The sequence below is a fragment of the Oncorhynchus tshawytscha genome, linkage group LG07 (assembly GCF_018296145.1).
Source record: "Oncorhynchus tshawytscha isolate Ot180627B linkage group LG07, Otsh_v2.0, whole genome shotgun sequence".
Lineage (NCBI taxonomy): Eukaryota > Metazoa > Chordata > Actinopteri > Salmoniformes > Salmonidae > Oncorhynchus > Oncorhynchus tshawytscha.
In genome coordinates, this window is record NC_056435.1 from 18,665,937 (window position 1) to 18,691,168 (window position 25,232).

The following is a 25,232-nucleotide window of genomic DNA, read 5'->3' on the forward strand; positions in this document are numbered from 1 at the left end:
TGGTACCGGGGGGCGGTCGGTATTTGATTGTAAGGAATTCTAGGTCAGATGAACAAAAGGACTTGAGTTCCTGTATGTTGTTATGATCACACCACGATTTGTCAATCATAAGGCATACACCCCCACCCTTCTTCTTACCAGAGAGATGTTTGTTTCTGTGGGTGGCAACTTTGAAGAATCTCAAATATAAATTACATTTTGATTTGTTTAACACTTTTGTGGTTATTACATGACTCCACATGTTATTTCATAGTTTTGATGTCTTCACTATTATTCTACAATGTAGGAAATAGTAAAAATAAAGAAAAACCCTTGAATGGGTAGGTGTCTCCAAACATTTGACTGGTACTGTAAATTTTGTGGCAAAGGAGGGTGTTGAGTGATAAATGGCAGATATGAGTGCAGAACTAATAAACGGGCTCTGCCCTATCACTAAAATGGCAACCCCGATCAGAACTACAGATCACAAAATGGCCAACTGCCAAATCTACAATTCCCAGAAGCAAGGGGAACCCTCAGAAGGTGGGGCCGACCCACAGATAAAGGGTCAAGACAAACCAGGAAGCGAGAGAGAAATGGCTGGAAGGATCTGTGAACCATAGACAAAGAGACAATATACTGTATATCGGCTGGATTTACCGTGTATGAGCTGGGCTGTTTGGACTTACCTGTTGGCGTTTGGACCTGGACCTACCGAGAACCAGATTCGTGTACCGAACCCTGCTATCCTTGACCTTGCCTGCGGCCTGGGTGGACCAGGATGGTGAAACAAACACACTGTTTGAAATAATTGTCATTCTGGGGTGATTTTGGTGACAGTTTCCCACTTAATTTGGAGCAAACGCTCCTAATCTTGAAGAGATTTACAACAATTTGTTTTTATTTAGAATGGACCATTATCATGCACCTGTCTCAAACAGGGGCAGAGTAAAAAAATACATAATCTATGCACTTAAACAGCGAATGGAGGACACTTTCCTGTGGTTCATTTTCATGCCAGCCAGGTGAGCTATACTCCTGTTGTAAAGAGAAGCAATGTGCTTAATATTAGGAAAGTTGAGAAATAATAATAGTAGGCCTAGCCTTTAGAAAGCTGATGGCATCCTCCTCTTTTTTATAGATGCCATCACTCGGGAGAATTCTAGTGTCCCTGCAGGGAGCCCAGGCTTTTGCCATAGATGCTGGTTCATGTCTCTGGACCACACAAGCTTTAGATTTCATTCTGCTAAGGTCCTTGTCAGCTACATTGGTGACCAGGGAGAGATCCTTTCGATACACCTATGGGGCCTGAGCACACAAATGCTCCTATTTCTGGACAGTAACATTGTAAGATTGTGCCCTCCACAGCACTTGATATACATTGATTGGTAGGTTATGCTATATTTAGATACTTCAAATACTGGCTGACACCTTTGCCATTTGTCTCCTTACTCATTAAATAGTGAAACACTTTGTGATGGTGTTCTTTGTTTGAATGTATATGAAATGTACATTATGGAAAACATGTCTCACACTCGGACATTGTTAGTAGAATAATGAATGGATTGGCAAGATTTTGGCAGTCAACTTTTAGAAGGTTAGTAGGAAAGGTAATAATTTAAACCACCTAAATATACTCACATTCACTGAACATTTAGTATATGAACTTCAAATCTTTATTTCCCAACTGCTTTTTCCATAATCCTAAAGGCTCTATCATTTTCCATACCTTGTACTCTAATGCATTCATGCCCACCATAGAATTGGGAAGCTGCAATTTGAACTCATCAGATTTTAGAAATCAAAATCTTATTGCAGAGCACATTGTACAACTGTTTTTAGAGAAGACGGCATTGCAAGGTATGCTATATGTGTAGGCTATGCCATATGTATTGGCTAATATGCATATGCAGCTGTTTTTTTCTAGCATAAATTACACACCTTTCCATCTACAGTACATGCTTTTTAGGTTTCTATGCTAACACGGAACCCAAAATGGCTGCGCGCGTGCGCCATCGTGCATACATTTATTTTGTCCCCCTACAGCAAACACGATCACAACACGCAGGTTAAAATATCAAATCAAACTCTGAACCAATGACATTATAATTTGGGTACAGGTCGAAAAGCATTAAACATGTATGGCAATTTAGCTAGTACTTGCTAGCTAATTTGTCCTATTTAGCTAGCTTGCTGTTGCTAGCTAATTTGTCCTATTTAGCTAGCTTGCTGTTGCTAGCTAATTTGTCCTGGGATATAAACATTGAGTTGTTATTTTACCTGAAATGCACAAGGTCCTCTACTCCGACAATTAATCCACACATAAACCGGTCAACCAAATCATTTCTAGTCATCTCTCCTCCCAGACTTTTTCATCTTTGAACTTATATGGTGATTGGCATCTACACTTTCATAGTATTACCACGACAACAGGCAAAACAGTTAGTCTTTCAATCACCCACGTGGGTATAACCAATGAGGAGATGGCAGGTGGGTACCTGCTTCTATAAACCAATGAGATGGGAGAGGCAGGACTTGCAGTGTGATCTGCATCAGAAATAGGAATGACTTCTATTTTAGCCCTTGGCAACGCAGACGCTCGTTGGTGCAATAATTGAATAACATTTCTAAATGTATTTTGTAGCGCACGTGACCGGTCTGGATTGAATGTTTCTTTAAACCTGCAGCTAGTTACTTTAAATTAGATATAATCATGCCAAAACATGATTTCACTGACAGATAACTAATGAAACACTGGCATTTACAGTAGCTGGCTAGGTTAGTCAAACTGTAACAGGGCTGCCAACTTTTGACAAAAGCTTGGAGTGAGATTTGCCATGAGAATTTCATTGTCCCCTGTCACAACCCCTAGATAGCAAAATGTATTGTTTTCAAGCTAATTTCCTACAATTCTATATGCATTTTGACATGGCTTAGTTAAGCAATTGACCAGGGTCAAAAATGAAAAAATATAAACCACAGGTTAAATTAAGTCTCAAAATTCGACGACTTTAACTTTTCGATTTTTGGGGGATGAAATTTTAAAGGGGAGACTGTGTTCCAAATCGTCCAGGTTTGGCCGTCATTGTAAATAAGGATTTGTTCTTAACTGACTTGCCTATTTATAAAGGTTAAATAAAAACAGAAACCTACTTTTGTTGACAACATTGTACACGCTACTGTGCTGCTCTTTGGGTTTTATAAACTCAGCAGAAAACGTGCTCTCTCTCCATTCAGCGCCAATATAATCTTGAGGAGTTTAAAACATGCTTCCAATACCCTTGATCCTTTACATAACGAGACCAATCAAATACTTCAAATGTGCCGCTGTTCACAGTGCAGTGGCAAGGCAGGCCAATGACGGGTTCAACTCGTGATGTTAAATTCCAGGCGCAGACGCTCTGATTTTAAACGATTTGAAACACAGTTGAAAGTTAACGCGCTGACTATTACAATGGACTAATTAGACAAATAAAAACAGTAATTTTCAATGCGTGAAATGGAAGGTGTCCCGTGAGAGCAGAGGATCAAATCCGTGTGACTCACGGCCAATGCATGAGTTGCCAGCTCTGCTGTAACATTGGCTAGTTTTCAATAAATTGGCTAAATGGTCAACGGAATTACCTCTTCATACGATCAAGACTATTCGTATTGCATGCTGCATATTTCAAGTGCGCACTCGAACCCATATGGATCTTATTTCAGTCTTAAAAAATTATAAACCAAATCTATTCCCCTCCATCAGACAGCAGGTCACGTTTTCACAAGAGGCTGTTTTACATTGTAGATAGAAACAGTCCATTGGCTGCCTTCATCACGAGGGGTATGTACGGGAGTTTTGATTGGTTCCAAGTTGCCTGTGTAGATTGTTCAAATATACTTTTTATGAGAAAATGTGCAATAATTGAAGGTGCCAAGCCAAGAAATGTTATAGTCATCATAAGGATGTTTTACTGTCGCATACAACAAATATGGTCCTCCATCGACGGGAATAGATAAACTTCGCCCCCACTAAGGATTATCCCTCTTGCTCGAGAAGGGGGGTATCTGTGTTCCAATATGGCGAGTGGGTGTATGGGAAAGTGAATCAGCTCATTGGGACGATTTTTAGCCCCACAAGCCAAGGCCATTTTGCGTGGCAGATTGGGCTACACTACGAGTCGATAAGGCGGTGATGAGTGCTCACTACTCCGGTGTTCTGCCAACCAACTTGAAGTGCTTCCAACTTGGGTATCATGGTCATGTCGCCGGTGGTATCTATGACCATTTTCTCACATGATTTTATTTAAAGTATGATAACAGTCTACATAACTAACTCATATTATTACCCATATAGATGTCACAATAATTCATATTATTAACCATCTAGATGTCACTAATTAATATTATAAACTGGGTGGTTCCATCCCTGAATGCTGATTGGCTGACAGCCGTGGTATATGAGACTATATTATGGGTATGACAAAACATTTATTTTTTACAGCTCTAATTACTTTAGTAACCAGTTTATAATAGCAATAAAGCACCTCATGGGTTTGTGGTATATGGCCACGAACAGCCCTTAGTCGTGGTATATTGGCCATATTCCACACCCCCTCAAGCCTTATTGCTTAATTAAACCAACTACGGCAACAATCGGGACACAGTGCCCTTCACTCCTACTTGACAAACACGTTATAACTACATAGGAAGTAGATAACTAGCCAATATCAGGGTGACAGTAAACACACGCATACAACCTATGACGCAACAGTAGCCTGCACCTATCATCAATACTTTTAATCAAAAATAAACTATCAGCAGTTTTATAGCTGAAATGTACAATTATTTGTGTAAAAGTATAAGTGAAATACGACTCGTCCTATGGTTTAAAAACGGAAGAAGAAAAAACCCAGCTCAATCAAAAACCGTCTTCCTATAGCAGAGCGCTTTGGTTGCCATATTGGGCTGCAGCTTTTGGCTCTTCCTCGCTCTGTTGAGCAACACACCCATCTTGAGATTCGGGTTCTTATTGGCTGCCACTCCCGGTGGCTGTGAGAGCCTATGGGTTTCCTCTCATACGGGGCAGGAACATTCTCAGCCAATTGGAACCGCAAAAGTGGAAGATTGGCATGGAACCTCATGAATATTACAAGTGGGCAAATGACGGCTACTTAAATTCAAGTTCACACCTATCGTTCCCTTCTTTTCTGTCCAAAGCCAGGCAGTAACAACCATACAGCGATCACGACTGAACGATCCAAAAGAAGACGATCATGTCCGAGAAACTGCCCTTCAAAGTTGGTCAGTATGAATTTACATTTATTTATAATCTTTATCATACACGCGAGCTTCAAGTCCTTCATTGATTGTGGATTACCGGGTGGCTAGCCGGCTAATGCTGTCGCGTAGCATTGATTTTAGCCTTCAGTTGGCTAGCTAGTGGGTAATTTGTCTGACTCTAAAATAACTTAGTTAGTAAACATGTTATCTTTGGACATTTAGTTAACAAAACATTTGCACTGGTATTTATAAACGTGTACAATCAGGTTGAGGTGGGACACATGGTCAATTTTCCTGCTGCCTTGTGTTATTCTTTTATCTTTTCTTTTTACAACGCTTTACCCATGCATCAACATTAACAGATTGCAGCATGTAAATCACATAATTTGGTAAAATGCAAGTTTTGTTACATTTGGTTACAGAACTAATAGAGTCGGCATAACGAACATAACACTGGCCCGCAAGCATGGTTTCATTCAGAATACTTATTTCTAAGTTATTGGTAGTTGTAGTCCGTTTAGTCGAGCTTGGTGCTTTCGTTCGTATTCGGAACTTGGTAGTAAGACTACATTACCTAAATGTCTGTGGAGCCGCCAGTTTTCATTGATTGACAGGCAGTCTGGCACAGCAGGCAAAGCAGGGCACTATAACAGTGTGCTATTGTTTCTGCACTAAATCCATACGGTGTTTTTTTTTTTATGGTTCAACTTTGGAGGGAGTTGGGCACAAGTTAAGATTTGTTGAGATAAAAAATGCCCGTCATTGTAAATAAGAATGTGTTCTTAACTGACTTTCTTAATTAAAGGTAAAATAAAACAATTATAAGCTTCTGACTTTGGTGACAATTACTACATTTGTTTGAAAGTACCCATGTATGAAGAGAAATCTTCACACTTGCTTGGAAGGGTTCGATAACCGTTTAGGATTTCACCTTTCTACCAGTCTGTCTTACTTGGTTACATAACATTTTAAAATGCCTCACCTAGTATTTTTCAGTCCTCACTTGTCACCCTGACAACTTTTTTTTTTTTTTTTTTAGGAATAGATGAGGGATAGTTAATCAATGGCTTGATGGTTAGTGCTCTAACCATAACCCCTGCATGACCACTTTAAATGTAAAATTCAATTGGGGGGGTGTCCAAGGTAGCACGGAAAATGGCTTGATGGTAGAGTCCTACCTTAGACTTTGTTCCACAAGCTTCTGGGTCAGAGTTGCCCAAACTATACTTTTAGCATTGTATCATTCACTCAATGTGTTGGGGTGAACTAAGGCCTATTTTTTTTTATTCCACTTTAAAAAAAAATCTCAAACATCCTGGAATAATATCGATGGCTACTTTTGAGCAGTCTGTTTTGCCTCAGTCTTGATAGTTTTGCAGGTTGTGGACATATTTTGGACACTTGACGCAAGCTGGACTGCTCCAGTTCAGGGTGGTTGTTTGCAGTTGGCACATATTCTGGCTCACCGCATCTGACTGGCGTACAGGAGGAGTAAGGTTCAGTTTAACTCTCGAACCTAGTGGTGTATACCCAGTTTACAGCTGGCACCCCATGGATTCTCAGTTGATTGTACTGATCACAGCTGGCTCCCCCGTGAACAATAAATCCAGATTCTTTGTTTAATCCCAGCTCTTTGTCTTGCGATACGGTTTTGGAAACCTTTGGAACTTAACTTTCATAAGCGAGAATCTTTCAAATACAAAATATACATTCGTTGTGCAGTTTAGATACTTACTATGTGACATCTTATTAGCTAGCGCTAAATTTTCTATTGGACCATTAATTTCCTCTTTCTCAAAATACAGCTAGGTGCAATATTTCTAATCTGGATACAGTAAGTGTCTTGTATTTGAACAATTATTTCTTGCTTATATGAAAGTTAAATTCCCAATGTGTCCAACTCATGTGCGAGGCATATTTGCGTTTTTATACAGAGCGTTTAGGCAGAGACAGTCTATTAATCCCTTGTGGCGGCTCAGTGCTTTGTGAATATACAGTAATGTTTAGTAACATTTACTGTCCATTTGAATGGGCTTTGTTCCGTTAGGAGACCTCTGAAGAGCGCAGTGTTGGATTGCAGCTGTTAAGACCCAGTAGTCGGTGGAAGCTGCAACTGATGACTCCCAAGCAAGTTCAGCCAGTGCAAGGCAGCTGCCAATGTCTAACTTTAAGACAAACTACTCTCACTGCCAGCCTGCTCTCCTAAACCACAGCTTGATCTCAATAGATCATGAGATGACCATTCGCAATGAATGTTTTGGGCAAATTCTTTCAAATCAATGGCCACGAAGTGAAGGAGATGCTAAGGGAAGGAGATTACCATGGACGGTTTAGACTTGATCAACCTACACTGAAAAAAATTAGTTGCAACAATTTCAAAGATTTGGCTGAGTTAGTTCATATAAGGAAGTCAGTCGAAATAAAGAAAGAAAGAGAAAATTAGAACCTAATGTATGGATTTCACATGACTGGGCAGGGGCGCAGTCCTATCCCCGATCCTCTTACGATCCCACAAGTGAAGAAGCCAGATGTGGAAGTCCTGGGCTGGTGTTGTTACATGTGCTCTGCGGTTGGGAGGCCGACTACTGTAAAATTCTCAAACTGTTGGCGGCGGCTTATGGTAGAGAAATTAACATTAAGTTCTCTGGCAACAGCTCTAGTGGACTTTACTTGCCAATTGCACACTCCCCAAACTTGACATGTGGCATTGTGTTGTGACAACTGCACATTTTAGTGGCCTTTTGTCCCCAGCACAAGGTGCACCTATGTAATGAGCATGCCGTTTAATCATCTACTTGATATGTCACACCTGTCAGGTGAATAGATTATCTTGACAAAGGGTAAAATGTTTTGAGAGATTTGAGAGAAGTTAGCCTTTTGCCAGTATGGAACATTTCTGTGATCTTTCAGCTCATGAAACATGGGACCAGCACTTTACATTTTGCATTTAGATATTTGTTCAGTATACATAACCTCATTTATTTAGAAGTAGCATAACTTGGACTTAAAGTGATAGTTTACTAAAAAATAAAAGTTAAGAACCCCAAATAATTGAGAAGGATAAACTCTGGCTTATTTTAGCACTTTAGAAGGTCCATACCCTTTTCGAACTAACATTTTGAGATCTGGGAACCTCTGACACTTTGAACTATTACTTACTCAACATGTAGAACCGGTTTATTAAGTAGCAGTTTATTTGTCTCCCCCCCCGTAGCTGACATCAGCCTGGCGGAGTGGGGCCGCAAAGCTATTGACATTGCAGAGAATGAGATGCCCGGCCTGATGAAGATGAGGGAGATGTACGGCCAGTCCAAGCCCCTGAAGGGCGCCCGCATTGCAGGCTGCCTCCACATGACCCTGCAGACCGCCGTGCTGATTGAGACCCTCACTGCCCTCGGAGCCGAGGTGAGAGACACACTTCCATGCAGTCTTCCTCTAAGGTTTGACTAGATACTTTCCTGCACACTGCATGTATCATCAAGTGTCACTTGTGTACTTTAAATGCTAACATCTTGGTCTGTTGACTTTAATCACATTATCTGACAAAGGACTGTTCTATTTCAAATAAAAGTTCAACTTTGTGATTGAGCACTGTGCTGGAACGTCTTGTATTGGGTCAGGACTCTGGTCAGGTGTAACTAGTTCATCCTGGGTTCTGAGAGTTGTCTCAAACAGATTATTTGCATTGGTCATATTAGAATTGGAAAGCAGGTCTCAATCTTGCAGGTTTGAAAACCACTGCAAGAAGGGCAATGAAAAACATATTTGAATAAGACCCTCTTTTGGCAAGGACCAGGCTAAACCTTAGTAAAAACAAGCTACGGCATCATGACTGTGGGAATGGAGAAGTCCACAAGGGTTTCGGTTGACAGTGTACTCTAAATGTAAGTCACTGTTGATTTGCCCCTGTGGTAGCCATCCACCACAACATTGGTCAGCCCAAAGTCCAACTCATTCACTTGTATTAAGCAGATGCTAATTTGTTCTCAATAAATGTGAATTGTTAGTTGAACCTTGATGGTGTACATTACTTTTCCATTTTTTTTGTTGCCACAACTGTGAAGTGTCATCGATTGAGTCGCGTATGAGAATGTCCAGGCCTACAGTGCATTCGGAAAGTATTCAGACCCCTATTCCACATTTTGTTACGTTACAGCCTTATTCTAAAATGGATTAAATAGTTTTCCTCAATCTGCACACAAACCCATTTTTGCTTTGTCATTACAGGGTAAGACATTTTTTAATTTAGCCTCAAATAAAACGTTCAATTTGGTTTAAATAATGCAAAAACAAAGTGTTGGAGAAGAAAGTAAAAGTGCCATGTAAAAAAGCTAACGTTTAAGTTCCTTGCCCAGAACATGAGAACATATGAAAGCTGGCGGTTCCTTTTAACACGAGTCTTCGATATTCTCAGGTAAGACGTTTTAGGTTGTAGTTATTGGACTACTTCTCTATACCATTTGTATTTCATATACCTTTGACTATTGGATGTTCTTCTAGGCACTTCAGTATTGCCAGTGTACCCGTATAGCTTCCATCCCTCTCCTCTCCCCTACCTGGGCTCGAAACAGGAACACATCGAAAACAGCCACCCTTGAAGCATCGTTATCCATGGCTCCACAAATGCCGCGGCCCTTGCAGAGCAAGGGGAACAACCACTCCAAGTCTCAAAGCGAGTGCTGTCACCGATTGAAACGCTATTAGCGCGGACCCCCGCTAACTAGCTTGCCATTCCACATCGGTTACACCAGCCTAATCTCGGGAGTTGATAGGCTTGAAGTCATAAACAGCCCAATGCTTGAAGCACAACGAAGAGCTGCTGGCAAACGCACGAATGTGCTGTTTGAATGAATGCTTATGAGCCTGCTGCTGCCTACCATCGCTCAGACTGCTCTATCAAATCATAGACTTAATTATAACATAACACACAGAAATACGAGCCGTAGGTCATTAATATGGTCAAATCTGGAACCTATCATTATTATTTCTGTGAAATACAGAACCATTCTGTATTTTATCTGACGGGTGGCATCCCTAAGTCTAAAAATTTCTGTGACATTACACAACCTTCAATGTTATGTCATAATTATGTAAAATTCAGGCAAATGAATTACCATCTTTGTTAGGAAGGAATGGTCTTCACACAGTTGGCAATGAGCCAGGTGAGCCAAACTGCTGCATATACCCTGACTGCTTGCACGGAATGCAAGAAGTGACAATTTCCCTAGTTAAAAGAAAGTAATGTTAGCAGGCAATATTAACTAAATATGCAGGTTTAAAAAATATATACTTGTGTATTGATTTTAAAGAAAGGCATTGATGTTTATGGTTAGGTACATTGGTGCAACGACGGTGCTTTTTTTCGCGAATGCGCTCATTAAATCATCACCCGTTTGGCGAAGTAGGCTGTGATTCAATGAGAAATTAACAGATACCGCATCGATTATATGCAACGCATGACACGCTAGATAAACTAGAAATATCATCAACCATGTGTCGTTAACTAGTGATTATGTTAAGCTTGATTGTATTTTATAAGATAAGTTTAACACAGAGGAACTCTAGAGCTCTGTCAGTGACCATTTGGGTTCTTGGTCATCTCCCTGACCAAGGCCCTTCTCCCCCGATTGCCCAGTTTCTCTGGGTGGCCAGCTCTGGGAAGAGTTCCAAACTTCTTCCATTTAAGAATGATAGTGGCCACTGTTATTGGGGACGTTCAATGCTGCATACACTTTTTTTTTTTTGTACCCTTCCCCCAGATCTGTGCCCCGACACAATCCTCTCTCGGAGGTCTACTGACAATTCCTTTGACCGCATGGCTTCGTTTCTGCTTTGACATGCACTGTCAACTGTGGGACCTTTAAATAGACAGGTGTGCCTTTCCAAATCATGTCCGGTCAGTTGCATTTACCACAAGTGGACTGCAAGTTGTGGAAACATCTCAAGGATGGTCAATGGAAACAGGGTTCACCTGAGCTTTGTGGGTTTTTTTTTATAGATCTGCAAAAATGTCAACCTGTATTCTTTGTCATTGTGTGTAGATTGAGGACAAAGTACTTCATTTTATAATAAGGCTATAATGGGGACCGGGTCTGATTTTTAATTTCCAAATGCACTATACGTGCATGCACTCCCTACCAGTCAAATGTTTTAGAACACATACTCATTCGAGGGTTATTTATTTGTACTATTTTCTACATTGAAGAATAATAGTGAAGACTATGAAATAACACATGGAATCATGTAGTAACCAAAAGTGTTAAACAAATCAAAATATATTTTAGATTCTTCAAAGTAGCCAAACATTGACTTGATGACAGCTTTGTGCACTTTTGGCATTCTCTCAACCAGTTTCATCAGGTAGTTACTTGGAATGCATTTCAATTAACTGGTGTGCGTTAAGTTAATTTGTGGAACTTTCCTCAATTCATTTGAGCCAATCGGTTGTGTTGACAAGATGGTCAATCTTCTGTATTACCCCCCCCCTCTTTCTATTTGGACCAAAAGACCAAGTCCACATTAAAAGGGTGAGAACAGCTCAAATACTTTAAGACATGAAGGTTTCAAGAACTTTAACAGTTTCTTCAAGTGCAGTCGCAAAAACCATCAGGCGCTATGATGAAACTCTCATGAGGAATGGAAGACTCAGTTGCCTCTGCTGCAAAGGAAAAGTTCATTAGTTACCAGCCTCAGAATTGCAGCCCAAATAAATTATTCAGTGTTCAAGTAAGACTTAACATCAACTGTTCAGAGGAGACTGCATGGAACAGGCCTCCGTAGTTGAATTTCTGCAAAGAAACCACTACGAAAGGACATCAATAAGAAGATACTTGCTTGGGCCAAGAAACACATGCAATGAACATGAGACCATTGGAATTTTGTCCTTTGGTCTGGAGTCCAAATTCTAGTTTTTCGGTCCCAACCGTTGTCTTTGAGACGTGGTCCGGGTGAACTGATCTCTGCATGTGTATTTCCCACCATAAAGCATGGAGGTTTTATGGTGTGTGTGGGTGCTTTGCTGGTGAAACAGTCTTTGATTCTAACAAGCATGGATACTGCAGCATTCTGCAGCGACACGCCATCACATCTGGTTTGTGCTTAGTCCCACTATCATTTGTTTTTAGCAGGACAATGACCCAAAACCCCTCTAGGCTGTGTAAAGGCTATTTTACCAAAAAGGAGAGTGATGGAGTGCTGCATTAGATTACCTGGCCTCCACAATCCCCTGACCTCAACCAAATTGAGATGGTTTGGGATGAGTTGGGCAGCAGAGTGAAGGAAAAGCAGCCAACGAGTGCTCAGCATATGTGGGAACTGTTGGAAAAGCATTCCAGGTGAAGCTGGGTGAGAGAATGCCTTGACAGCATTCCACAATCTTGGCAAAGGTTGGCCATTTGAAGTGTCTCAAATATAAAATATATTGATTTGTTTAACACTGTTTTGGTTACTACATGATTCCATGTGTTTCATATTTTTGATGTCTTCACTATTCTACAATGTACAAATTAAATGAACAAACCCTTGAATGTGTATATGTTCTAAAACTTTTGACCGTGTATGTATATCTAACACAGACATCTAGCCTGTGTTAACGGTAGCAACCTCCTCCCCCACTCACTGCACCAAGTGAGCACAATTTAAATGGACCCGTTATCTGTCAGTAAGCAATGTTCTGAGAATTACAAAAGGACTTGTGTGCGTACTGAGTGAGAGTGTCCTAGTCAACCTGTGACCGTTTTTTCTCGTTTGTAGGTTCAATGGTCCAGCTGCAATATCTTCTCCACTCAGGACCACGCCGCTTCAGCCATTGCCAAAACTGGGGTTCCAGGTACACACAACTGTTTGTTTATATGCCTCAAGACCTGCTCTGTGTTTAGCACGGGTTCCTGCCAGTTCTCACTTGGCCCTTGTGCAACAGTAAGAGATAAGGCAGACCAGAAGTACACAAGGGTCCTCAATTGATCTTTTAAGGCCTAAGGGGCAGAGTGTTAACATTCATCCTAGGATGTCTCTGAGATGTCACCATTGCTTAGCGCAACATTACCCTTGCAGTCATGTCAATCTGAAGCTCATGAGGATATTTTCTGTGGTTTTCCTCGTGTAATGACAACACTTGAGTGGTGTTCTGGGTGAGAAGTTACGAGGCAGAGGAGTATCAGTGTCTGCATCAGTGGGGTGCTTAATTGGTTTGAGCTATAGGCAGGTTTCAGCCACTTGCTGTTCAAAGCCTCGAATGGCATAGGTTGACGTGATTCCTGAGTAACACTTTTCCAGGTGTGATCCGTAGCCCGGTTTGACTGTGGGGGGTGGGACCTGGAATGCAGCCATTATGTGTCAAATGAGTTTTGGAAAGCTCTTCACACTTCAGTTAATGACAGTTGGATTTGTCAAGGAATTTGATCATAAGCCAAGAATGTATGACTTTTTTCACAAAAAATAACTTTACCTAATAGATCAAATGTTAGATGAAAATGAATGATCCAATTGGTAGTGCCTTTTTAAAATGTTTTCTTCTGCTTCAATGCTATAGACCACAATCCTTGTCTCTGCCATTGCAAAGCAGTCTCTCCTCAATCCTGATTCTCAAGCCTCTTTCATTGCAGTGTATGCCTGGAAGGGCATGACCGATGAGGAGTATGTGTGGTGCATTGAGCAGACCATCTACTGGAAGGATGGCCAGCCCCTCAACATGATCCTGGATGATGGCGGTGACCTCACCAACATGGTCCACAAGAAGTACCCCAAGCTGCTGTCAGGTACGGGAGCTAGCTACCTCTGACAGCCGTCAGGGCCTCACAGATGGGACAGCTTAATTAAACAAGGCACTGTATTGTTACTCCTTACAGATCTGTAAACATTAAAGGTATAGGGAGGATTATAGGATTTACTGCTCCCAATTTGTTCCACCAGATCAGGGTAGGTTTAATAAAGTAGTGTAGTGGTTCAGCGCCCATTTTGCTTTCAGCGTAATTGAGTCCGCAGACTCACTAGTCCGGCATCCCATTGTGACATAGCTAGGCTGCTGAGACCACGGTCCATGGGGATGCACATCCCAAAATCCCCAACCAACAGGCTTCCACGTACACGTCTATTCATTTGAATGTGGTGACGGTTGGAGAAGTGGCCCGAGCAGTGCTGAGAATACCAGAAGTATGACAACCAACTGGTCCAATATTCTAGGACACTGCTGTGCATACATGTTTTGGACTGATGTTTACAGATCTGTAACGTGTCTGAGGGTTAGTTGGGACTTGCCTTGGCTTTTGGGTGGGGCCAGGAGTTGAGGCACTATGCTTTCACTGGTATTTCCTGCGTTGTCCACTAGTTTTGCTGCAGGTAGGAAATATCAAAGATCTATTATATTGACAAGGTAGTAGTGACTGCTCTAACAATGGAAATGCATGTCCTCAAAGATGAAAGGTGAGATCAGATGAGACCCTTCTAGCCAATGAGAGGTCAGATACGAGCGAGTGCACAGGTACAACTAAGTCGTTTTTTTGTCTGAAGTTGATGGAATGTGATGTGCAATTCTTCATTGCTGCGACTTGCTTGCTTGTTGAGATTTCTGCTTCTCTCCGTTGTCAGTTTAGCCTACATTTCACTGATCTTAGTAGCAGAAAGCATGTTTTATTTGTGTCCCTCCTGGACCTGGCTTAAGCTGGAAGTCACTGTGGAACACCACACACTTTCCCCCTTCTCACTTTTTTAATACAGTGGATTAAAAGGGGTATCCCAGGTCTACTCTGCCTGAAAGAGATCAATTATGCCAACAAAGGGTATCATGCTTAGCTGGCACACACATATTTATTTATGTATTTATTTATTACTCGGTGAGTGTTTTATTTTTCCACACATGTAGCCTTGTGCACGTCAACTGTAGTGGCCACTATATAATAGAGCAACAATAGAATGCCTGTTTCACTTGAATGGTTTTTTCACAAGTGCAATATTTAGGTGTTTGGTCACAAGCGTTCTATTATAAAGGCTATCACGGCTAACTGCGATATTAGTGTATTCTCAAGACTTGAGTGTCGTTTGCGGTAAAGTCTAGGCAACAAATAACATTGCTTTCTTTACAATTTTTTTTGCTGTGAGTTAGGTTCACATAAACCACTATTTTACACAGAGACTGATCATGTAGATGGTATTTGTTTAATTAGTTAACCCGCATTTCCCCCTAGCAGGGATGTTTTTGCATGTTTCGGTGCAAAAATGGTCACCTTTGTCCCTCACCAGTTTTGATCTTTTTAAAACATTCTCACAAAGCAACAGTCTCTGAGTTTGATTCTGCTCACCACAACTCTTTGTCACAGTCCTGAGCGAAACACTAGAGCCTACATTAACATAACACTGGCTGCCCACTAATGTGGGTTGTCTTAATGGAAATGACCTGTAGAATCAGTGATTTTACACCTTGATTTTCTCAAGCTGATCCCCTCCAAAGGACTTAAAGTGTAGCTAAAAATAAGTAAATTAGGGGAGAGTCAATTAAATCAATCATAAAAATATATTGTAGTGAATTTGGGGAATAATCTGGTTGGAAGTGAGCTGGCAACCAGTGGGTTGTTGGGATCAAATCCTAGATGCCGTTGCCTGACGGTGTCCCCTTGAGCATGAGACTTAACCCCCCATAACAACAGCTCCCTGGGCACCCAGTGTGGCAGCCCCTGCACCTCTCAAACTTGTACATTTGTATTTGGAAAGTATTCTCTTTCACTCTTTCTACATTTTGTTACTTTATTCTAAAATGGATTAAATCCCCCCCCCCCTTCAATCTACACACTACCCCATAATGACAAAGCAAAAGCAGGTTTGTATAAAAAAAAAAAGACATTCACATAAATATTCAGACCTTTTATTCAGTATTTGGTTGAAGCACCTTTGGCTGTGATTACAGCTTCGCGTCTTCTTGGGTATGACGCTACAAGCTTGACACACCCGTATTTACGGGGCGTCCCATTTATTTTCTGCAGATCCTCTCACGCTTTGTCATGTTGGCTGGGGAATGTCGCTGCACAACTATTTTCAGGTCTCTCCAGGGATGTTTGATCAGGTTCAAGACCGGGCTCTGGCTTGGCCCCTCAAGACCTGTCCCAAAACCACTCCTGCTCTGTCTTGGCTCTGTGCTTAGGGTTGTTGTCCTGTTGGAAGGTGAACCTTCGCCCCAGTCTGAGGTCCTGCTCTGGAGTGGGTTTTCATCAAGGAGCACTCTGTACTTTGCTCCTTTCATCTTTGCCTCGACCCTGACTAGTCTCTCAGTCCCTGTCACTGAAAAACATCCCCACAGCATGATGCTGCCACCACCATGCTTCACCGTAGGGATGGTGCCAGGGTTCCTTCAGACGTGTTGCTTGGCATTCAGCTCAGATCAACCTTCGTTTCATCAGACCAGAGAATCTTGTTCCTCATGGTCGGAGTCCTTTAGGTATGTTTTGGCAAACTCAAAGTGGGCTGTCATGTGCCTTTTTTACTGAGGAATGGCTTCCATCTGACCACTCTACCATAAATGCCTGATTGGTGGAGTGCTGCATAGATGGGAGAACCTTCCAGAAGGAAGATCATTTCCACAGAGGAACCCTAGAGCTGTCAGTGACCTTTGGGTACTTGGGACTTGGTCAGGGAGGTGACATTCTCCCCTGATTGCTCATTTTGTCTGGATGGCCAGCTCTAGGGGAGTCTTGGTGGTTCCAAATGTCTTCCATTTAAGAATGGAGGCCACTGTTCTTGAACCTTCAATGTTGCAAATATTTTTTGGTACCCTTCCCTAGATTGGTGCCTCGACACATTCCTTTTCTGAGCTCTACGGACCATTCCTTTGGATTTTTGAGCATGTTTTTTTTGCTCTGAAATGCACTGCCAACTGCCTTTCCAAATAATGTCCAAGCAATTATATTTACCACAGGTGGACCCCAAGTTGAAAAAAACATCTCTAGGATGATCAATGCACCTGAGCTTAATTTGAGTCTGGATACTTTTGTATTTATTAAAAGATATTACTCTTTTTTTTTCTTTTTTTTTTGAATGAACGAATTTGCAAACATTTCTAAACCTGTTTTTTTTTCTTTGTCATTATGGGGTATTTTGTGTAGATTGAGAAATAATTTAATCAGTTTTAGAATAAGGCTAATTTAACAAAATGTGGAAAGCTAAGAGGTCTAAATATTTTCCTACTGTACTTTTGTCTTTCAGGGGGGTTTAGGAAAAAGCGTAAATCAAATTGCGGTTGGCCCTCTTCATTTTAATCTTGGTCTGTGATAACCCCCCCCCCCGCATGAATTCGCAACACTGGTGTCAAAAGTGGATTGTTGGGGGGAAGGGGCACTCTCTCCCGAACAACGGGGGTGGTGTAGCAACCATGACCCAACGTCTGAGCCTGTCAAGAGGTTCAACCCTCTTGGTTTAACCGTTAAGGTGTTGTCAAGACAGTTGCTGGGCCTGGGTTTGTATCCTGGTCGGGGCTACCCCCCGAAATTGCTACAATATACTGTACTTCCATGATTGGTTTCATTGACTCTCCCCTTTAACTGCCCCTAATTGACCTATTTTCAGCTACAACTTCCAAGTCTGTTGGCGAGGATCCGCTCGAGCATATTAAGGTGTAAAATCCCTGATCTTCAAGTGGGATCCCAATTTCGAGTCAAGTTTTGCAATGTATTTTTGCAAGGGTGGTACTGCTATAATTGTCTCCAGGGCTGTTGGTTTGAGTCTTGTACACTAGGTGGCAGCATTACTCCACAAAGCCAATACTGAGAACCTCACAACTAAAGGGATTTGGCAAGCAACATGCAGCAGGCACTCGAACAGTGACCATTAACTTAAATGCAGTCCCTGGGGGAATGTTACTTTGGATTGAAGACTGTATTGCTGTTTGGAATGTTAACTTGCCATTCATAGTAGTTAACTCGGAGGAGATATACGGCCATTGTCCTGAATTTTCCGCCATTATTTTTGGTACCACCTACCAGATGTGGATGCCATGAAAAATGGTTTTAATTTAACATTGTCAAACATGGCCAAAACAATGTTAATTGTCTCCTCTCAGGAATCAAGGGGGTGTCTGAGGAGACCACCACCGGGGTGCACAACCTGTACAAGATGTTGAAGAATGGCGACCTCAAGATCCCAGCCATCAACGTCAACGACTCAGTCACCAAGGTAGACCCACTCGTCCTCCCATAGTAGAGCCATGCATACATCCTCCGCTCTTAATGGTGCCATTAAATGGGTCATTAATAGAACTGATACAACCATCATTGGTTGGTATAAAATACATTTATACTTGTGCATTTTGTAATGTTGCATCCTCTTGAGTAGGCAGCAGTACTATGTTCCAATACAGTAACTCCCTCTAATACCATCGCTCTCTCCTCCCCCCCTCTAGAGCAAGTTTGACAACCTGTATGGCTGCAGAGAGTCTCTGATTGATGGGATCAAACGGGCCACAGACGTGATGATCGCCGGGAAGGTGGCGGTTGTTGCCGGTTACGGTGATGTTGGCAAGGGCTGCGTTCAGGCCCTCCGTGGGTTTGGTGCCCGTGTCATCGTCACAGAGGTTGACCCCATCAATGCCCTGCAGGCTGCCATGGAAGGTCTGTACCTTTTCTTAAGTTTGGTTATATGACAACGCTATTGTTTGGATTTAATTTACATTATCCCAGAACGTTCTTGGAGATTCAACAGGTTATAGGTTTGTGTTCCTTTTATCTCGGGTGCCTAGCAAATATAATTGAGAGAACTGTTGACATGCCAACAATTTCTGCTTTACCCTATCTCATTTGTTCACTGCAGCAGCGAGCTCACCTTTTACATTTGAGCTTAAGTTATTGATTACTAATTCTACATTTTTGTGTAGTATTGCTACAGTACATACTCGTTATTGTGTGGGTTTTTCACCCCTTTCTACCCAATTTTGTGGTATCCAATTGGTGGTGGTTTCTCATCGCTGCAACTCCTGTACGGACTCGGGAGAGGCGAAGGTCGAGAGCCATGCGTCCTCAAACTCAACCCAACCAAGCCTCACTGCTTCTTCACACCATGCCCATCCAACCCGGAAGCCAGCTGCACCAATGTGTTGGAGGGTACACCTGGCGACCGTGTCAGTGTGCACTGCGCCCGGCCCGTCACAGGAGTCGCTAGTGCGCGATGAGACGAGGATATCCCTGCCGGCCAAACCCTCCCTAACCCGGGTGACGCTGGGTCAATTGTCCGCCTCCCGGTCATGGCCGGCTGCGACAGGCTCTAGTGATGCAGTGCCTTAGACCACTGCACCACTCGGGAGGCATTATTGTGTAGTATTTAATTGTATTTTGTGATAATGTTGTAGGATATGAAGTCACCACCATGGAGGAAGCTTGCAAGGAGGGAAACATCTTTGTGACCACCACTGGCTGTGAGGACATTCTTTTGGGCAAGTAGGTATCATTTTGGAGACCTGTAGAGCACCATGCAACTTGTGTTCAGCACTGTCTGATCAGAAGAACAGTTACTCAATTCAGTGACACTATTTAACACGCATGCATTGAGTAGAAGTTACCTCGGTACAGATCTCGGATCGGCTTATTCTCGCCCAATCCTTCTTGAAGATTCGCCACTAGCCTATAACCCTTCCCATTAGTGGAGGAAACTTAAAGCTGACCTGATGCTGCATTCAGGTGCTGTCAAACTGGGAATCTGAGTTTTAACATGACGTTATTTAAGTAGATTCCTATTGGTTGATTTTGATTCTTTCAAGTGGGGAAACTCAGGATCATCTTTCTATAACCAGTAGACATTTGAGTTTAGGGGCAACAGCATCCTTCTCTGAAATGCAACTGCTGCGGTGTCTACAACAGGCCATTAATGTGTACACTGGTGTGTTCCCCAGACACTTTGAGCACATGAAAGACGACTCCATCGTTTGCAACATCGGCCACTTCGACTGTGAGATAGACATGAACTGGCTCAATGCCAACGCAGCCGAGAAGATAAACATCAAGCCACAGGTAAGACATAACATGCAGAGAACATTTAGTGTGTGTGGTTAGTCTACAGTAATTTGGTCTTGAGTTTCGGCCATTGTCCTATACCAACGTTCTCCTCCCGCCAGGTGGACCGTTACCGCATGAAGAATGGCCGCCACATCATTGTGCTGGCTGAGGGCAGATTGGTTAATCTGGGCTGTGCCATGGGTCACCCCAGCTTTGTCATGAGCAACTCCTTCACCAACCAGGTGTTGGCCCAGATTGAGCTGTGGAAGAACACCAGCAAGTACCCCCTGGGAGTTTACTTCCTGCCCAAGAAGGTGAGCCACTGAGTGAAGAAACTACATTTCCAATTTCCACAAGATTGTTGTGTATTATGCCGTTGCGGGCACTAAAGTTGGCTTGCACTGAATTTTGCAGAACAAATGCTGCAATGCGCGAGCAATATGGCGCTCTAGTCTTGCAACTTATAGCGATAGTTTGTCACAACCTGTATATGGTGCAGGGTTTTAAAAAGGGTTCAATATTTTCAGTGCCTGCAGCTGTATACAGTTTATTTGGAAGAAATTGAGTGGATATCATTCTCTAAAAAGCGAGCATTGTATCCTAAGTTGACCCTGCTGTAACCCTTGGTTGAAATGAACTGGTTTCAGACTGGAAAGATACCAGGTGGACACAAGAAAGATTTTTCCAGTTCTCGGCATTAGACATGCATTTTCGCAGTTAGTAGTATGTAATCAAATATGCTCCATTAACATTAGAGTAGCCTGTATTCAGTTTGCAGAACTGTGTAATGCATATTTTATTGATCTCTACTTGAGTGGATGTTCTTAAAGGCCAATTCTGCCACTTTCAACCTATTCATTATCTCAGCACTATACCAGTGTCTCTCTACAGTATGGGAAAATAGTGTGTTTTGTTTATCTGGTGTGATGGTCCTAAAAAATGCTTCTGTCATCACCGGGTAGGATCCAAATGAAGAAAAACATATTTTTTTCCCCAAAAAAACTGCGATGAGGTTCCTTGCTCTGCATGTCTCCACGAATCTTAGTGTTTGAAAATGATTGGGTTGAACTTTTCAATTTTCTTTTCTACAAAATGTAGGTGTGCCCTGTCACAAATGTAAACACTGATTGTGCTGGAAATTATGAAAATTAGGTTGAAAAATAGTGGAATTGCTTTAATGCTCGACTATTGACAGTCCTACCATCTGACTGGGAATTGGCAATTTCGCTATCAAATTGTGTCCTTTTAAAGGCAGAATTGTGAATAGCCAAGATTGGATTTGGGCATTATTGCTTTCACTGTACATTTAGAATTTTGGGCATAGTTTTTCATGTGTATATTATGTCTTGTGACTATTCAAAGAAATGGAAATTAGGCTAAATGTGCATAATCAATTAATGATTAACCCTGAAATGGGTAGCCAAATGAGGCTCTCTGTACTTGGGGCAGAAATGTTGCATTGCATTGTCATTTTGCACTGAGTGACACATGGGTTGTGGTGAACATCTTAAGGCCTTTAACTGAAGCCATATGCTCAGAGCTGAGCGCAAGAGATATCCTCATGAGAAGTTGGGAACTAAGCCAGGGAAGGTTCTCTTGAGTGTCTGCCGACTAGCAGGAATTCTGTCCATAGCATCACGAACCGTACCCTATGTGATGATAAAAAACAACATTCCAGCTGCTAACTTAACCCATCCCTAAGAGGTCAACCTATTGCCATAAGAGAATATGTTTTTATTTATTTTGTTGAAGAGTACATGGTCTGTCAAATAGAAGAACCACCCCTGTGATATATCATTCTTCTGTTGCTAAAAACCTCATGTTCAGCCTTGTCTTGACGGCCTTGTTTTGACAGCTCCATTGGATTCTGTCTGCGCTTGGCATTGCGGCCAGTTTTGACATTTTTCCTGTGATTTTGACCCAACTGCTTGGGAGCAACAAAGCATGTTTATTTTTTGTTTGGTGGGGTAAATGTGGTTTGAGTGATTGAACCCCGTAACTAATCGACGTGTTTTGTCCCAGTGTAAGGAAACTTTTATTCAGAATTTGACTTGTGAAATCCTTTTCTCTTGTCTGCAGCTGGATGAGGAGGTGGCTGCTGCCCATCTTGACAAGCTTGGCGTCAAGCTGACTAAGCTTTCAGATAAGCAGGCCAAATACCTGGGACTGCCCCGCGAAGGACCCTTCAAGCCTGACCATTACCGCTATTGAGAAATGTCAGGAAGGTGGCCAAGCAGCGGCCCAGACTCATGGTGGGGGTCTGATGGTGGTATGGTGGCGCATGGACACGTGGGTTTGGGTAGGCCAAGATTCCCACAAGTCTTTTGGAGGTTAGGACATTTTGCTTCAACTACCCTTTAAACTGTCTTGCCCATTCTACATACCTTTTAGATTCCAACCAGAGCTCCTTCGCCTTTACAGCAACAAGTGCTAAGTGGCTTCTAAAGGCACTATTCTTGTTATAAATTGCATTCCCTCTTTGATCATGGAAAAAAATGTGATGCTTTTAGTTGAAAATCCCCATACTATTCAAGTTTACATATACACCATAGCTAATATGGCAATAAGTGCTGGTTTCATATCATTGTCTTACGGAGAAACTCTGACGTACCACCAAAGCCTGGCTTAAAGAACACACTCAGTTTCCCCATTTGCTTATTTTGTAAGTCTAGGATTCTGTCTGAAGGGACAGGAAACGTCCAAGTGCTTTCCTGTTCTGTTTTCTACGCTGAGCTGTGACGGAATGGGCTGTGGTCTGGTCGAACATATACTGCCATGTTTAACGGTTACATTGTTAATCCCAAGTGTTGCATTTCCTACAGTACTTGCACTGTTGTGAAATGTGATGCAATAAAGATACAATTTTACTGGGTTGTAAAGTCTCTTATTTTCAAAAAGAATGAACTTGTTCCATTGATGTATGGCAAACGCAAGAGTTGAAATAATGCTGCAATGCGGAGAACAAAGGAGGGCAACTCTACCTGTCGGACTCCTCAATTGGAAACAATTGCCACAGTTAATCTGCATGTGGCAAACTGGAGCCATGCAAAGCTATGCATGTGAACGGTATCAATTAAGCTAAATTTGCTCGGCAATATCAACATTTTGATTTAACACCAGTTTCTTTCAGTTATTCCCTGTCCCCACCAACACTCATTGAACAACTCTACATTATACGTTTGAAACTGACCTGTTCTCAGTCAGGAAAAAGTGAATAAATAAATGCCAATTGAGGCTTACACTACAATCTGCTTGCGGTCTGGAATTCTTGAACTACATTGATCCAAGGTAAACACACTACCTTTGGAAAGTATTCAGTATTTTTTTTTAACACTTAGGTTACAGTCATTGTTTTCTTCCCTCAATCTACACACAATGCCCCATAATGACAAAGCAAAAACAGGTTTTTAGACATTGTACATTTAATAAAAAAAGGAATACTTATGTAAATGTGATACTTCATTCAGGACATTGAAGAACCTTTGGCAGCAATTAACAGCCTCGCGTTAAATTTGGTACATCTTTATATTGGGGGTTTCTGCAGATCCTCAAGCTCTGTCAGGTTGGATGGGGAGCATTGCTGCACAGCTATTTTTAGGTCTCCAGAGATGCTCAAGGACATTCAGACTTGTCCCGAAGCCACTCCTGCGTTGTCTTGGCTGTGTGCTTAGGGTCGTTTGTTGGAAAGTGACCGTTTGCCCCAGTCTGAGGTCCTGAGTGCCCTGGAGCAGGTTATCAAGGTTCTCTACTTTTCTCTGTTTAATCTTTGACTCAGACTGGTCTCCCAGTCCCTGCTGCTGAAACAGGCCACCACCATGCTTCACCGTAGGGATGGTGCCAGGTTTCTTCCAGGTGTGATGCTTGGCATTCAGGCAGAAGAGTTCAATCTTGGTTTTATCAGACCAGAGTCTTTAGGTGCCTTTTGCAAACTTCAAGCAAGCTTTCAAATGTATTTATATAGCCCTTCGTACATCAGCTGATATCTCAAAGTGCTGTACAGAAACCCAGCCTAAAACCCCAAACAGCAAGCAATGCAGGTGTAGAAGCACGGTGGCTAGGAAAAACTCTGAAACCTAGAGAGGAACCAGGCTATGTGGGGTGGCCAGTCCTCTTCTGGCTGTGCCGGGTGGAGATTATAACAGAACATGGCCAAGATGTTCAAATGTTCATAAATGACCAGCATGGTCCAATAATAAGGCAGAACAGTTGAAACTGGAGCAGCAGCACGGCCAGGTGGACTGGGGACAGCAAGGAGTCATGTCAGGTAGTCCTGAGGCATGGTCCTAGGGCTCAGGTCCTCCGAGAGAATTAGAGAGAGCACACTTAAATTCACACAGGACACCGAATAGAAAAGGAGAAGTAGTCCAGATATAACAAACTGACCCTAGCCCCCCGACACAAACAACTGCAGCATAAATACTGGCGGCTGAGACGGTAGGGGGTCAGGAGACACTGTGGCCCCATCCGAGGACACCCCCGGACAGGGCCAAACAGGAAGGATATAACTCCACCCACTTTGCCAAAGCACAGCCCCCACACCACTAGAGGGATATCTTCAACCAACTTACCATCCTGAGACAAGGGTGATGGCCCACAAAGATCTCCGCCACGGCACAACCCAAGGGGGGGCGCCAACCCAGACAGGAAGATCACATCAGTGACTCAACCCACTCAAGTGACGCACCCCTCCCAGGGACGGTATGAGAGAATCCCAGTGGAAAGAGACAGCAAGGGCGGTTCGTTGCTCCAGAGCCTTTCCGTTCACCTTCCCACTCCTGGGCCAGACTACACTCAATCATATGACCCACTGAAGAGATGAGTCTTCAGTAAAGACTTAAAGGTTGAGACCAAGTCTGCGTCTCTTACATGGGTAGGCAGACCATTCCATAAAAATGGAGCTCTATAGGAGAAAGCCCTGCCTCCAGCTGTTTGCTTAGAAATTCTAGGGACAATTAGGAGGCCTGCGTCTTGTGACGTATGTGTAGGTATGTACGGCTGGACCAAATCAGAGGGATAGGTAGGAGC

General features: G+C 42.5%; 1 protein-coding gene across 1 annotated transcript; it reads left to right on the plus strand.

Annotated features, from left to right (window-relative positions):
- Window positions 1–4,987: 4,987 nt before the first annotated feature.
- On the plus strand, window positions 4,988–23,074 carry LOC112254105 (adenosylhomocysteinase B). Its single transcript, XM_024426335.2, has 10 exons — window positions 4,988–5,262; window positions 8,456–8,646; window positions 12,994–13,069; window positions 13,845–13,997; window positions 18,284–18,396; window positions 18,623–18,830; window positions 19,565–19,652; window positions 20,105–20,222; window positions 20,327–20,521; window positions 22,287–23,074. Exons 1-10 carry the CDS (start codon window positions 5,235–5,237, stop codon window positions 22,416–22,418), a joined length of 1,302 nt encoding a protein of 433 aa, XP_024282103.2. The 5' UTR covers window positions 4,988–5,234; the 3' UTR covers window positions 22,419–23,074.
- The last annotated feature ends 2,158 nt before the right edge of the window (window positions 23,075–25,232 follow it).